Consider the following 17,210-nt stretch of genomic DNA (forward strand, 5'->3'; position numbering starts at 1 on the left):
TTTCCTGACTATTATTGTTCAGTGCCGTTGAGTTAGCTTTCACTAATAGCAAACCTGTGTACAACAGAATAACCCTGTGCCAATCTCACAATCATTGTTACTCTTGAGCCTATTGTTGCAGCCACTGTCTCAATTCATCTTGTTGACGGTCTTATTGGCAGCTCTTAAAAATTATATTTTTGATTTGTTTTATGTAGTATTTATGTAAAATAGCTATTTGAGCAGGATATTTAGATGGAGGCTCTTTAGATCACCATTTCTGATAATGTGAAACATTTACACAGTGCTCAGACAATAGCTACTTTCTGCTATAATACAAGAAAAAGTATAAGCATAATTATTCAGAATTAATAGTATATAAATATGCTATAATTATCTCTATTAATAAAAATAATCAATTTAATGTAAAGTAGAATCTATACATGAACATAATTTCCCTTCTTCTCAAAGTATAAATAAAAGAACTAGAGAATTAATTAAAATACCATGGGCTGCCAGAAGAACTAACAAGTCTGTCCTGGAACAAGTGCAGCAGGAATGCTCCTTGGAAGGGAGAATGGCCAGGCTTCGTCTCACCTACTTTGATCATGTCAGAAGGGACCATTCCCTGGAGAAGGATATCATGCTTGGTAAAGTGGAGTCAGTGAAAAAGGGAAAGGCCCTCAACAAGATGGATTGAAACAGTGGCTGCAATGATGGGCTCAGGTATAGCAGGGATTGTAAGGCTGGTGCAGGACCAGGCAGGGTTTTGTTCTTTTGTACATAGGTCACTTTGAGTTGGAGCTGACTTGAGGGCACCTAACAACAACTTAGTACATATGTCTGTGTGGGGAAAGAGAGAGACAGAAGAGAGAGAGAGAGAGAAAGAGAGAGAGAGCGAGACACTAAGATATTAAATTGAAGGCTAAATAAAATTTGAATATCAGAAATCATCAAATAGTGCCATGAGGTAGCTCAATTTAACAGTTGAGAATAAATTTAGCTCTGCTCCACATTGTTGTTGTTGTTAGACCCTGGCAAGTGTGAGTTCCTACTCAAAGTGATCTTCAGACAACAGAACGAAACACTGCCTGGTACTGCAGTATCCTTATAATTGTTGCTGTGTTTGAGCCCATTGTCACAGCCGCTGTGTCAATTAAGGTTCTTCCTCTTTTTTGCCAACCCTCTACTTTATCAAGAACGATATCTTTCTCCTGGGGCTGGTTCCTCCTGATAACATATCAAAAGTAAGTGAGATGAAGTCTCACTATCCTCAATTTTAAAGAGCATTCTGGCTGTACTTCTTCCAGGACAGACTTGATCATTCTTCTGTCAATCCATTGCATATTCACATTATCTAACATTAAAATATACTCTTAGTGTAACTGAAATTTGTGATTTCCTGGGGAACTCTGGTGGTATAGAGGGTAAGGTGTTTGGCTGCAAACCAGAAGGTAGCTGGTTCAAACTCACTAGCTGCTCCATGGGAGAAAGATGAGGCAATCTACTTCCATAAAGATTTACAGCCTTGGAAACCCAATGGGTGTTGTTATGAGTCAGAATCATATGGATGGCAGTGTTTTTTTTTTTTTTTTTTTAATTACCTGTATATCCAGTTGAATTGACCCTAACTCATGACAACCCATGCACATCAATGTAGAACTGTGCTTTATAGGGCTTTCAAATCAACTCGTGAGTAAATGACCTTTTGGCAATAGATTGACAGGCTTTTCTTCTGAGGCTTCTCTGTGTGAACTTGAACCACCAACTTTTCAGTTAGCAACCAACTATGTTAACTTCTTGTAACATCCAAGAGAATCCTCAAGTACTTGAGTGCACAAACTGTTAACTGCCAGGCTACGAACAAAAAGTTTGTGGTTCTAATCCACCTCAAGTTGCCTTGAAAGAGAAGCTTGGTGAAGCACTTTTGAAAGTTCACAATCATGAAAACCACATGGAACAAGTTTTATGATGAAACACATGGTCTATGAGTCAGAATTGAGTCAATGTTAACTGGCTTCACTTGAAAAGAACTACAACATAGACAACCTCAATACATTTAACTTATGTTCAACATTTTTGATCACATATTCTGCCCCTGAGCATGAAAAACCAAAAAATAAACAAACAAAAAAACAAACCCACTGCCATCAAGTCAATTCCGACACATAGCAACCCCTGTTGGGTTTCTGAGGTGGTACATCTTTACAGAAATAGATTACCCAGTCTTGCTTCCATGGAGTGGCTGATGGGTTTGAACCACCAACTTTCTGGTTAGCAGTCAAATTCCTTAAGCACTGTGCTACTAGAGTTCATCCTGAGCATGAACAGCTAAATTTATCCTGTAAATTTAAACTGTAGATTTGAAAAGTTCATAGATACTCTAGTCTCTTATGCATTCATTTAATCTTGAGCAATTCACATTCTTGATGAGCTAAGAATTTACACTTCCTGAAGCACATCTTCTTCCATCTACAATAAATAGCATATGTCAACACAATTAATTGATGAATGTCAAAGCAATGAGATCAGTTTATTCTTCTAAAGAGCTGCTATGACAGTTAACAGATGTTAATAGAAAAAAAGCCTCCTTGCATTCAAGAGGCCTAGATGGCTTTCTTTGTGTAAGCCCTATCTGTATAGTACTCTGAGCCTGAAGGCACTGACAAGTATTGTTAATTGACTTGCACCATTAATTAAGTTAATGATCCAAGATTTTGTTTCACAGTGCTTCAACACATTGGATTATTTTACCAGGAGCATATTAGAGTAATTCAAACTGCTACATTCTCTGAAAATCATTATGCTTTTAACACTGGGACTTAAGTGGATAGACTTATGTAAAACAATGGAGAATTTGTTGTCAATTTCTAACTGGGTCATTGAGCATTAACTTTCTAAACCTGAGAAATAAGAGCTTAAATTCTTTCTTTTGAGTCTATTTTAATTCACTCAAAAGAAAAATGTCCTTTAAAAATTATTGAAATTACAACATTATTTAGTTTTCAGAGTGTGCATTTGAATCTAGATTTCTAGTATGGCATCCTCTTAGAAATCATTTTTGATAGATTAAATTTTGCTCAATTAAATGGAGTTACATTTTTGAATGGTAGATAATTTCCATACACCAACAAATGAGAGTGTCATTTTTCCTCCCAAACTCCATAATAAATTTGCTTATTTCAACCCTAGCAAAGACATTTGAAATTTTCTTAACAATTATCTATTAAAAGAAAATGAAACAGTCTGTTTTAAATTAAAATGTTAAATGAAGGGTTGAATTTGTTTTCTTGCCAATGACTGTTTATGTTGTGGTATTCTAAAAAAAATCATATTCTCCTGAGAATTTTATTTTAACTTTTTAAAAATATTCATTTTTAAAACTAATATTTTCCTAGTTGAAGACATCTTCCATTGTTTCTTTAGTCACTGTATGTTAATAAATAGATAAACTTATTTCCCCTTGGGCTAGGCTGCAATACATTGCTGTTATATTGAATGAAACTCATATGCTAAATCTCACATGATATGGGGTAAATAAGATAACTCTTTATATCAATTAGAAACAACCTAAATCTCTTTTGTTGTTATTATTGTTTAAACCAAGATGCAAAAAAATAGTCTTTCCTAAATGGGATTGTAGAAAAGGATATATAGTTGAGTATGACAAGATTAATGACTTGGGTTTTTATTCTTACATATCTTTTTTCCTGGAGATCACATATATCCAAATATTTGAAAAAGTATATATGACAGTGGTCCTCTAAATACCTTATCCTTTGTTCCCATGGCCAGTTTTGAAGAAGTGAAGTTGGTAGTTTTACAGCCCACTAACATGCTTTCATAATATAAAGATTATGTTGGCCACACCCAGAAAGTATATTAACCCCCATATTTAATGCAGGTTACTTTTAACACAAGTCTAAAATTTTAAAAAGATAAAGAAAAAAAAAAAAAAAAAAGAAAGAAAAGCATTATTTAATGCAATAGCACATGTAAAACTTCTGTATGCTTTTACAGGGGAAAAATTTCAAGGAGTAAGATGTGGCTTTACTAATGGCAAAGAAATGACCAAAGTCATTACCAACATTTTCAGGTGCCGTCTAGTCTATTTCGACTCATAGCCACCTTGTATAACAGAGTAGAACTCCTCCATGGGGTTTTCTAACCTGTAAACTTTACGGCAGCAGATCATCTGTCTTTCTCCACACATAACTGCCAAGTTGTTGGGCATGGTTGGTCTTGTACTAACAAATAAATTTCCATTTGTCCAAAATTGCTTGTCACAAATCCATCTGGAAATCACCAGAGAGAGGAAATGGTCTTCTATAACCCAGTATTTCTCTGGTGTGATATTTGCAGAGCTTTGAACTGATTAATTCTGGTTTGACACCTTGCTGAAAATGTGCATTTCAATGTCAGATATACTGAGTCAGAATCTACATTTTAACAAGATCCCCAGGTGTTTCTAGTATTAAAAAAGACTGTCCTGGAGATTTTTTTTTTTTAAATGTAGATTCTAATTCAGTATATCTGGGGTGGAAATAAAAATTACTGAGGGGAGAGGTGAACCACAATGAACCAGTTTGAAGCCCTAGATATTTTACATAGGGTTAGATTAGAGTTGGCATGCTCATTACTTGAATGCCACACACTACTACCTAATTCCTGTACCTCTAGATGGGTAACTTTTTATTTTCATCTTTTCTTCTTAGGATAAAAGGAATTCTGCAATTGTTAGCTCAGTATTTTGCCTTGTAAGGAGGTTCCCAATTTTATTTGGAAAGGAAAAGACTGTGGTGTTTATGACCCTATGATGTACAGAAAGTGTTTAGTTAGCAGTCATGAGATCTGACTCACTTATAATTGCAAACCAAAACAACTGTGGCTACACAGTCAAGCCACAAAACAGAACCAAACCAAACAAAAACTTTGCCTACATTTTAGGCATATTTATTCTGATGGAATGGATAATGTAGATCCAGCATTAGTACATATAAAATTTGTGCATATAAAATTTACATGTGTTCATAGCCAGTTAATAAAGGCATTAGTGCTGTTCATACTGGAATTAGAAAATAGCTTTACAGTGATAAACTCTAGAAATCAAAATTCTCCTGTCAGTGAATGGAAATTGAGAAAGAACTCTATAACATCTCACTGATTCTTACAATAGTAAATCAGAGAATAAGTTAAAAATACATTAAGTTATTATAAGAAAATGAAATTAGAGAAGAAGGTGGTACTAAAACATTTATATCTCAGTAAACAAATAAATGTAGAAATGCAGAAAAAGAAAACAAGATATGGTTTAATTTGCTATAAATTTTTGCCAACCTGGTGATTATTAATTTTAGCTTTAAAGAACTTGCATATGGGAGCAGAATACCTATGTTTGTGCCATACTTTTTTAATTCTTGGGTTAGCCATTAGCTTCCAAGGGCTTCTCATTCTTCATTAGTGAAATGTAAATATTTTCTATTGTGTGGGTTATTATGAATCAGACACTTGTCTGGCAAATACTGCACATTCAAAAATATTGGTTTATTGACTTTAATAAGAGGATATATATAAAAAGTCTTCATAAACTGAAATATGTTCTGGTTAAATATTATTACATGAGAAAAACAACAAAGTTTACATAATCTGTAGTTGAGAATAAATGGCAATAAATATTTGAAAATATATTTAATCTATTTTCTTGCATATTATTCTGTTTTATAACAGATATGTATGAGATAAAGATATTTCTTGAGAGTGAAGGATTGTCGTTTGGCAAATGAGCAAAATGAGATTGCTATTCATGTGTGAAGGAAGTACATATAGTAAAAAGGATATTGAAAAGTTTTAACTTTCTATCTATAAAATGTGAAAGATTAAAGGACACTGACAAGAGAAAATAAATTCAGAGAAAGTATTTAAATATATTCACCATTTGTCGTTTCTCTGTAAATAGTTTTTCCTTCCAGATATTTATATAAATTATCATATATAAAAAATATCATAAATATTATGATGTATGATGTTTATGATAGGAAAATTAAAGAAAATTTTGAACTGAAAGATATGCCATTTTCCTCACGTCAAGTAAAGTGTTCTTATATTTCTTTTCTACATGATATTATCCTCCAAGAAAGATGTTTAGATATGGTTATATAGTAATGGTGTTTATTTATTTATGAGTAAAGTATAATTTTAGTGAATTTGATATTTTCAGGCAAAATGTGTGAGTCTTCAGTCAATTACTGTGAATGCAACCCCTGCTTTAATGGTGGTTCTTGCCAAAGTGGTGTTGATTCGTACTATTGCCATTGTCCATTTGGTGAGTATAATTTAGTTGTTGATGTAAAATATAAATCTATCTGTCAAACAGTTTAATAGTTATGTTTTATTGTAGCCAAGAATGCTTAAGAAAATATTAATTGTTTTACATGAGAGGTGTTAGTAAAATAAAATCTACAGGTTTAATATTTATTAATGTTTTTAAAGTTAATTATGGAAAACTCATTGAGCATATTGCTTTGCTCCTCACAAGAAAATGATCAACTCAAGGTAATTGACTGAATTTGATGTGGTCTCTGCGGATTGTTTCCACTCATATATTTACGGATGTCTTTATTGTAGCCTGTGTGTGTTGTGTGTTGTATGCTGTGGAGCTGACTTTGACTCATAGTTATATTGGGTTTCCGAGGCAGTATCACTACGGAAGTAGGATTGCCCAACCTTCCTTCCGGGGAGTGGCTGGTGGGTTTGAACCGCCAGCCTTCTGGTTAGCAGTCAAGTGCCTTAGCCACTATGCTACCAGAGCTCCCATATAACAGTCACCTAGGCTGAAATCTGTATGGTAGCAGATCACCAGTCTTGTCTCCCTCACAGCCACTGGTGGGTTTGAACAGCTAATGTGCTAATATTTTGGTTAGCAGCCATTCATTTAACTGTTGCACTACCAAAACCAAGGGGAAAAAAAATATGATTGAGTGGATTCTGACACACAGTACCCTATAGGACAGAATAGACCTGCCTCTGTAGGGTTTCAGAGGCTGTACATCTTTATGGAAGCAGAAAGTTGCACTGTTCTCCCATGGAGCAGCTGGCGGGTTCCAAATATAGACCTTTTGGATAGAGGCTGAGCACTTAACTATTGGGCCACCAGTGCAATTTTGACCTTCTTCAAAACCGCTCTGTATTTCAAAATTTGAAGAATTATCATTTGCATCAGTTGCAAGTGTATTTTTCTTTTAGATTTTCTTTTTCATGTTAATCCAACCAATTCTGTTAGAAGGATTTAGTTTATAGACATTGCAGTTTTTATAATTGGCTTTTTCTATGGCATATGACATGACTAATCAAAATCCATATGTTGTTTGAGGAAGAGAGTTGTTAAAGAGAACTTTTCATACATATACATTTTATACACATACGTACTTATCTATTGAACTTAATCAAGTAGGCTAAAGGATTCCTTCCAGATCTCAGCCAAATGTTACCCATCACTGCCAGCCAAGGATGTGAGAAGTTTTGGATAAAACTTTTATTTTTAATATCATTTTTTTAAAATAAGTTGTGATGATTCCATTTATTTAAAGATTGGTTTACCCCACCACATAATAACAATATACATATGTCATGAAGTAAAGACCTTGTCCCTTTCCTTAAGCAAGAGAAAATGACTTATTTCTAGTCTTTCCATGAGCATATTACTGTGTTATATGGACCTGTAAAGTGAAACCTATTTTATAGAAGAGAACAGAATTTAAAAGGAATTTGAGATAATTAGTAAAATGCATTAGATGTCATCCATTTTCAAACAGTTCATTAACTATACCTAGATTTATTTTTTGTTTTTTAAATTTTTTTTAAGCACAATGGCAATAGAATGATAAAGACTAACAGAATATAAAGGCATTTAATTTGGTTTGGAGTTTTGCATTTTACCAATGGTTCTGAGGCCTAGAAATTGAATGATTTGTCCAAGGTCAAAAAATCAACTAAAAACAAAACAAAAATACCCTGTGATGAAGGAGTGACTAGAACACAAATTTTATTCTCAGTTTAGGTTGTCTTTTACAGTAACCCTCTTTGTAAAAATTATTTTGAGATTCTCACCAGCAGTACCAATGAAACAGTGAAAAATATATCAAGTTCAAAATAGCTATAGATTTAGATCTAAAACTTCTCTTTATTTCAAAGATCTTTATGATACTATATGGCACTGTGTGTACAGATATCCACAGTTAAATTTCATGGATTAACATGTTTTGGAATCAAAAAAAAGGGTGTTGGAATGGAAAATAGATTTTCAACTGGCTGAACAGAGATGTTTAAGTATCTTAGAGATTCCTTTGCATTCCAGTTACAGATATGGGTATTTAAGAATATTGATAGCAAATGGGAGCAAATTGCTGCTGTAGTTAAGCTGATACTATAGTCATCGAGTATTGGAGGGGGAGGTGTTTTGAGATCAAAATGGGTCTTCCCCTTACCCAGCCAAAGATCCCTAAGGAAAGTGGAATAGTACAATAGTACAACAAAGTATATTAAAATAGAGGCAGATTACATGGAGCTGGCCCTGCATCTCTCCCCCTATTCCATCCAGTGACAAAGACAATATGTATATAATTTACATTTAGACATTGTTAATTGATGACATAAGCACTTAAGAAAAAACTCAAAGAAAAAATATCTTGAAACAATAATACATAATTTGAGACCAGAGATAGAATTAACAGCAAAAGTATTTTCCTTTTCAAACTAAAGTGAGGAGAAACATACTAATAAAAACGACAGATGGAATGTCTCACACAAACAACTGTAGGTAGTTACACATACGTCCTATATAAAACAAATTTTAACAATAATTTCTTAGTTAGAAAAAATTTTGTACAATTTACCTTCTCATCAGTTGAAGATTTCATCCTTGGATTTTTCCTGTCTTAATTTAGAATTCTTTATGAAAAACATAAAGTGCTTCACATAATGTAAGTGTAGATAGTGTAAGTGTAGATAGTGTAGATAGTGATCACATCTTAGAACTGCTTCCATATTCTTAATAGATGTATATGTGAACAATATCTCTTATCTCATTCTTTGTTTTAAATTTTTATAGATTTATTTCATGACATTCAATTTAGAGGACAGTTTTAATATCTCCATTAAATTTTATTATTATGTCTCAAAGAAAAAGACCCCAGTGGCACAGTGCTTAAGCCCTCAGCTGCTAACTGAAAGGTCAACATTTTGAACCTATGAACCACTCCATGGGAGAAGGACTTGGCAGTCTGCTTCCATAAAGATTATAGCCTTAGAAACCCTACAGGGCAGCTCTTCTCTGTCATAGAGGGTCACTTTAGGTTGGAATTCACTTGATAGCAGTGGTTTTTCAAGGAAAAAATATTACCTAGCTGGAGAAATAATAATAAAAACTCTTAAGGGGAAAAAAGAAATCCATGTAGAAACAGTTTCACGTTTGGAAATATAGTAACAATTGACCAAAAATACAAAACACCCTTTCAGTATCTATATAATTTCTACATATACTAATACAGGCATAACTCAGTGATATTATGGGTTCAGTTCCAAACCACAAATAATAATAAAGTGAATATTGCAATAAAGCGAGTCATGTAAATATTTTGGACTCCCAGTGCATTTAAAAGTTATGTTCACACTATATGCTGTAGTCCACTAAGTGTGAAATAGCATTATGAGAAAATTTAAAATATTGTGAGAATTGCCTAAATGGGACAAAGACATGAAGTGAGCACTTGCTTTTGGACAAATGGCACTGATAGACTGGCTCAACACAAGATTGCCACAAACCGTACATTTTCTATTTTGTTTATATGCTTTACCTTTGCCTTTTCTTTAACTGAAGTTAAAAATTTTGACAACAAATAATGTATATACGTATATAATAAATATATAAAAGTAAGTATACTTTTATATATAAACAAATTTAATGAAAAACATAACATATAGAAAATATTAATCTAAATTATATATAATATATTTATTATACATAAAATATAGCAACTAATGATATATAACATATATATGGTATATGTAATTTATATTAAGGCATTTGGCTGCTAATAAGATTAGGGGTCTAAGTCTACCAGCTCCTCCATGGAAGGAAGATGAGTCAACCTACTTCTGTAAAGATTTATAGCCTTAGAAACCCAATGGGGATCGCTATGAGTCAGAATTAATTTGATGACAGTGGGTTTTTATAATATATATTTCCCTTTTCTTTAACTTCAGTTAAAGATTTGAAATATATATACATAATGCCTACTCTTTCTCCATATGTCACATAAGTGTAATAATAATCTTGGAAAACAAACTAATCAACCTTAATGACATAAAAGAATATTTACAGTGAGTAATATCTCAGTTTTGATATTGTGATGATTACTATAAGAGTCAGTTTGAAAAGAAAATATAAATGATGCAAGCATTTTAGAGGTTCTAGGACATTTCAATTTAAAGAAAAATCGGATATAAAATGTGCTGTAGTCAAAACAACTAGACAGTAAGTAAATTTGGGCTCACATTTTGGCTTTCTTGTATGGCTCTGTGACCTTGGGCAAGTTTAATTTCTGGAAAACGATGGCATTATTCCCTTCTAGCTGAAAAAGTCCTGATTCTAAATATAATGAATTTGCAAGAGATGTACAGCCAAAATTAAGGAATGAAACCATTGTGAGTTAATAAGAATCACGATGTATTGGCTTGGGTTAATTTTCCAATCATTTGACACAGTCTACTAATATTTGTGGGAAAAGAATTTTGGCATAGTATTGTAACATCAATAAAACTCATTTTTCAAATTTGAAAAAGAACCAGCACAAATAAATGGGAATGTTGGATTTCAGAAAAACAGAAAGCTATTTTTAAGTAGTCTGCAATAAAGCATATTCATGGAGGGTATAAAGCAAGAAAGAGATAAAAAGTTAAAATAGTTATTTTCTTCCTAAAAGCAGTGATTGCCTTCCCTAATTTTGTGGCCCTTGAAAATACCATGAGTATAGGAACAGATTATTTAAAAGTCAAAACAAAGTTTACCTCCCTCAATTACAATAAAAATTTTGTTTGTATGGATTATATATTATAAAGAATGTAGCTCTGGTGGCATAGTGCTTAAGGCATTTTACTGCTAACCAGAAGGTTGGCGGTTCACACCCACCAGCCACTCTGTGGAAGACTGGGCAATCTACTTCTGTAAAGATTTACCACCTCAGAAACCCAAAGGGGATCACTATGAGTCAGAATCGACTTGATGGCAGTGAGGTTTTTGTTTTGTTTTTATATATATCATTAAGTTTCTCAGTTGAAAATTATAACTATGAAAACTAAAATATTGACAAACAAATTTTGGAATTTTTGAATAAAAATATGTGTTCATATGTTCTCCAATTCCCCTAAGTCTGTAATTTTTAGAATGGGGCATACTTAAACATGTTCTGTAATTAACTGAAGAAAAATAATCACTTTGGTTTATCATGTCTGAGAATGCACTAAAGATAATCATTTCATTGTATTGCAACTTTATTTGAGATGATATTCTTTGGGGATTAATTTTTAAAAGTTTTTAAAATCGTGATTCATTATTATGACTTAAAAAAACTTTAAAAATATTTTAATCCAAGTTATTGAATATAATTTATCTGGAATTTGTTATTTTGTCAATTTTCCCATCTACAGGTGTCTTTGGAAAGCACTGTGAATTGAATAGTTATGGATTTGAGGAGTTATCCTACATGGAGTTTCCGAGCTTGGATCCCAACAACAACTATATCTATGTCAAATTTGCAACCATTAAAAGTCATGCTTTATTGCTTTACAACTATGACAACCAGACAGGAGACCGGGCTGAGTTTTTGGCCCTTGAAATTGCTGAAGAAAGACTAAGATTCTCCTATAATATAGGCAGTGGTACATATAAACTCACAACTATGAAGAAAGTGTCAGATGGACATTTTCACACTGTGATTGCTCGGAGAGCAGGAATGGTAAGATACTTGCTTCAAAATTAAACTCTACTTTATTATTGTTTATCCTGCCAACTAGGCCTTCAAGTAACACATGATTTGAGGTACAATTTGAGTTATGTTATACGTATTCATTATTTTACTAGCTTTGGCAAGAACTGTTGTTTTTGTTGTTGTTTGCTGTTGAGTTGGCCCCTGGCTTAAGGCACTCCCTATTTTGTGAAGTCTCTCTTCTGCAGAGTTACAGGGTGGCTTCAAACTTTCAACCTTTAGGTTAGCAGCTGATTGTAATTCACAGATGCCAGCCAGGCTCCTTGTTAAAAACTATAGATGGTTTGTGTTGTTATTGTTTTTATGTGCCGTCAAGTTGGATCTGACTCATAGCGACCCCTCCTTGGGTTTCCGAGGTGGTATCACTATGGAAGTAGATTGCTCAACCCTCCTTTCAAGGAGTGGCTGGTGGGTTTGAACCACCAGCCTTCTGGTTAGCAGTCAAGTTCCTTAGGCACTATGCTACCAGACATGGTTTATAGGTAATATTTTTCTTTTGCTCATGACAACTCTGCTGTTGTCGCAAAACCAATAAAATGGAGAAATTAAAAAACATAACATAGGGAATACGAATTTCATTGATGTTCTCTTAAATCCATGTCAGGACTGTGTTTCAAATGGCTAATTATGTCTGTTCTAACTGAAGAAGCTATTTAAGAACAAACTCCCCTGTGAATAAATCACTGACAAAAGAAATTATACTTAACATTTAGCTTAATGTAATACTATACTTAATAATCTCTATTCCATCATGATATCAATATGATGCCATCTGAGAGGTTTATGACATTAGATTCTGTTACAATTAGTTTTTGTGTTGCGGCTGTCTTCATGGTAAACTCAGAATTAACCAACCCACTGCCATCGAGTCAGTTCTGACTCTCAAGACCCTTTAGGACACCCATAGGTTGTCCAAGGCTGTAGATCTCTATGGAAGCATACTGCCTCATCTTTCTCTCATCTTTCTTTCCCAGAGCAGATGGTGCATTTCAATTACTGACCTTGTGGTTAGCAGCCAAATGTTTTAACCACTACACCAATCCTTAACTCAGAATTACAGAACTCAGAATTACAGCTCCATAATAATCAGGATTACCATATTTAATATTACATTATGGCTCTCATGTTGTAACACAAATGGTACCATTTTGCTCTGTAGTATGGCTTTTCTAGCCATAAGTCTTCGTAAATTCTGTGGTGGAATTTGCTGTGAACAACAGAGGAGCTCCTGATTGTAAAAGTTATCCATCTGCAGTATTTCTGTTGGGAATGGCACTGGAGCATTGTTCTGGGAAGGTCACTCTCTCTCAGATGCTTAGAATTCTGATGTTATTATTGGCTAGTTTGGCCACTCTGCCGGGCTCAAAAGGAGGCCTTCTAGAGGCAATACTCTCTCTGACTGCTGGCTGAGGAAAGATGCACTCCTGAGAGACACGTGCTGCTGGGAAAAAGACACAAGAGACACACATTTCTGAGAGAGACACCGAGGGACAGGCACTGCTAGGAGAGAGACTGTGAGAGACTGTTGGCTGAGAGACGGCAGGCTGGGAGAGAGACTGAAGTTTTTCCTGAACTTGAATTGTAGCCTGGTGCTTCCCTAATAAACCCCATAATCTATGAGTTCCGTGTGGCCACTGCAGCGAATTATTAAACCAAGGAGAGAGGTGGTGGGTGTTTTGGGAGGAATGGTTGGTGAAAGGGCTGGAGGGAGGCAGCATGTCTGGCCTTGAAGGGATAGGCCTTGGATTACTGATTATAATTCTGTCTTCCTCTTGTGAGGTTAGAGGAGGTCAGGAGATGCAGCCTTCTTGTCTTTTTTGCATATTTATTTGGAGTTGTGTTCACTGAGAAAACCTTTTTACTTGTAACAAATGATAAATCCCTTCAAGTTAAAGTTTGGAAACATTTTACATAGATGTAAAATAATGAAAGGCATTATTTATTTGTTTTTTCATTTATTTATCTTCCCAACTATATATCTATAATAACCCCACTCTTCCAACAACTACCAAGAACTTTTGAATAAATAAATCCTAACAAAAATCATCTTAATATATATTTGGATTTTAGCATAGAGCTTTTTAATCATAACTGTCATTTAAGATTTATGCTTCACCTTCCAGACAGAAATAAAATTGGTTAACATATTAAAAAATATATTAAAAAGAAACAATAATCCAAATAACTAAATAAATACCCAGAACTAAATCTTTTTTTATATGGAGAAACCTAGAATACAGATTCACCACTTGTCTGTCAGTTTGTCGTATTGTGGTGGCATTCATGTTCTTTTGAGGTTGGGGGTAATATCACCCATATTTCAAATACCAGCAGGGTTACCCATGGTGGACAAGTTTCAGCAGAGCTTCCAGACTAAGACCGACTCAGAAGAAGGAAGGAGCCATCCACTTCTCAAAGAAGTGGCCAGTAAAAACCTAATGAATAGCAGTGAAACACTGTCTGATATATTACTGGAAAAATTTATGAATAGCCCTAAAACATTGTCCGATATAGTGCCAGAAGATGAGTCCCTCAGATCAGAAGCACTCAAAATACGACTGGGGAAAACTACCTCCTCAGATGAAAGCCAATTCATCTAATGATGTGGATGGAATAGAACTTTTGGGGCCTTCATTTGGTGATGTGGCACTATTCAAAATGAGAAGAATCAGCTGCAAACATCTATTAATAATCATAACATGGAATTCACAAAATATAAATCTAAGAAAAGTGTCAAAAATGGAAGGGAACACATAAAGATCAATATCCTAGGCATTGGTGACCTTAAATGGATGGTTTTTGACCATTTTGAGTCAGAAAATCATATGATCTACTATGCCAGGAATGACAAATTGAAGAACAAATGGCATGGGATTCATCATCACAAAGAATGTTTCAAGATCTATCCTGAAGTACAATGCTGTCAGTGATAGGATAATATATATATATATCTCCAATGAAGAGCAGTTAATACTACTATCATTCAAATTTGTGCATCAACCACCAAAGCCAAAGATGAGGAAATTGAAGATTTTTGAAACTTCTGCAGTCTGAAATTAAATGAACATGCAATCAAGATGTGTTGATTATCAGTGGAGATTGGAATGCAAAAGTTGGGAACAAAGAAGAGTCACTAGTAGTTGGAAAATATGGCCTTGGTGACAGAAATGATGCTGGAGTCACATGACAGAATTTGGCATGACAAGTGGCTTATTCCTTACAAATACCTTTTTCTACAACATAAATGGTGGATATACACATGCATTTCACCAGAAATCACAGGAATCAGATTGACCACATCTGTAGAAAGAGGCAATGGAGAAGTTCAATATCTTCAGTCAAAACAAGGACAGGAGCTGACTATGGAACAGACCATCAACTGCTCATATGAAAATTCAAGCTGAAGCTGAAGACAATTAAAAGAAATCCACAAGAGCCAAAATATGACCTTGAATATATCCCTCCTGAATTTAGAGACCATCTAAGGAATAGATTTGATTCATTCAACATCAATGACCAAAAATCAGAGGTATTGTGGGATAACATCAAAAATTTCATCAGAGAAGAAAGCAAAAGGTCATTAAAAGACAGGAAAGGAAGAAAAGACCACAGTGGATGTCAGAAGAGACTCTGAAACTTGCCCTTGAAAGGAGAGTAGCTAAAGCAAATGGAAGAATTGGCAAGATAAAAGAGCTGAACAGAAGATTTCAAAGGGCAGCTCTAGAAGACAAAGTCAATTATTATAATGAAATGTGCAAAGACCTGAAGTTAGAAAACCAAAAGGGAAGAAGACACTTGGCATTTCTCAAGCTGAAAGAACTAAGGAATATATTCAAGCCTTGAGTTGCAATATCAAAAGATTCTATGAGCAATATATTGAATGATGCAGGAAACATCAAGAAAAGGTAGGAGGAACACGCAGAGCCACTCAGAACACACAGAACAGACAGAGTCCCAAAAAGAATTGGTCAGTGTGCATCCATTTCAAGAGGTTGCATATGATCAAGATCCAATGATATTGAAGGAAGAAGTTGAAGTTACACTAAAGGAACTGGTGAAGAACAAGGCTTCAGGAATTCATGAAATATCCATTGAGATGTTTCAACAAACAGAAACCATGTTGAAGGCACTCACTCGTCTATGCCAAGACATTTGGAAGACAGCTACCTGGCCAACTGACTGGAAGAGATCCATATTTTTACCCATTCAAAAGAAAGATGATCCCACAGAATGTGGAGATTATCAAACAATCTCATTAATATCACATGCAAGTAAAATCTTACTGAAGATAATTCAAAAATGATTACAGCAGTATGTTGACAGGGAATTTCAAGAAACACAATCTGGAATGAGAGATATCATTGCTCATGTTAGATGGATCTTGGCTGAAAGCAAAGAATACCAGAAAGAATTTACTTGTGTTTTATTTAGTATGAAGAACCATTCAATTTGTGGATCATAACAAGTTACAGATAAGATTGAGAAGAATGAGAATTCCAGAACACTTAATTGCTCACATGAGGAACCTATATAAAGACCAGAAGGCTTCCATTCAAACAGAACAAGTGGATACTGCATGGTTTAAAATCAGGAAGGGAGAGTGTCAGAGTTGTATCCTTTCACCATAGTTATTCAAACTGTATGTTGAGCAAATAATCCAGGAAACTGGACTACATAAAGAAGAGGGTGGCATCAGGATTAGAGGAAGACTTATTAATAACCTTCGATATGCAGATGACAAAACTTTGCTTGCTGAAAGTGAGGAAACCTTGAAGCATTTACTGATAAAGATTAAAGACTACTGTCTGGGGTATGGATTACATCTCAACATAAAGAAAACAAAAAGCCTCACAACTGGGCCAACAGGCAGCATCACGATAGATGGAGAAAAGATTGAAGTTGTCAAAGATTTCATATTACTTGGTTCTACAATCAACACCAATGGAAGTAGCAGTCAAGACATCAGATTACGAATTGCATTGGGCAAACCTGCTGCAAAAGACCTCTTTGAAGTGATGAAGAGCAAATATGTCTCTTTGAAGACTAAGGTGTGCCTAACCCAAACCTTGGTATTTTCCATCGCCTAATATGGATATGTCCTACTGTGGTGACATGTAGACGTGAGTTTTGAGGCTGAGCCTCTGGTGTTTAAAACCCAGCGAGATGCACCTGGTGCATAGGTAACAGCCA

The 17,210-nt window shown here is 34.5% G+C and overlaps 1 protein-coding gene across 1 annotated transcript in view; it reads left to right on the forward strand.

The window, feature by feature from the left end:
- The window catches only part of FAT4 (FAT atypical cadherin 4), a 231,276-nt gene that overhangs the window by 185,479 nt on the left and 28,587 nt on the right, over positions 1-17,210 (forward strand). Inside the window, exons 10-11 of the mRNA XM_007946465.2 lie at positions 6,197-6,301; positions 11,683-11,990. Of these exons, the coding sequence (XP_007944656.1) occupies positions 6,197-6,301; positions 11,683-11,990 (413 nt within the window). The remainder of the gene's footprint in view (positions 1-6,196; positions 6,302-11,682; positions 11,991-17,210) is intronic.

Source organism: Orycteropus afer, unplaced genomic scaffold (genome assembly GCF_000298275.1).
Source record: "Orycteropus afer afer isolate SDZICR_OR568_19922 unplaced genomic scaffold, OryAfe1.0 scaffold00162, whole genome shotgun sequence".
In the NCBI taxonomy this organism is placed as follows: Eukaryota; Metazoa; Chordata; class Mammalia; order Tubulidentata; family Orycteropodidae; genus Orycteropus; species Orycteropus afer.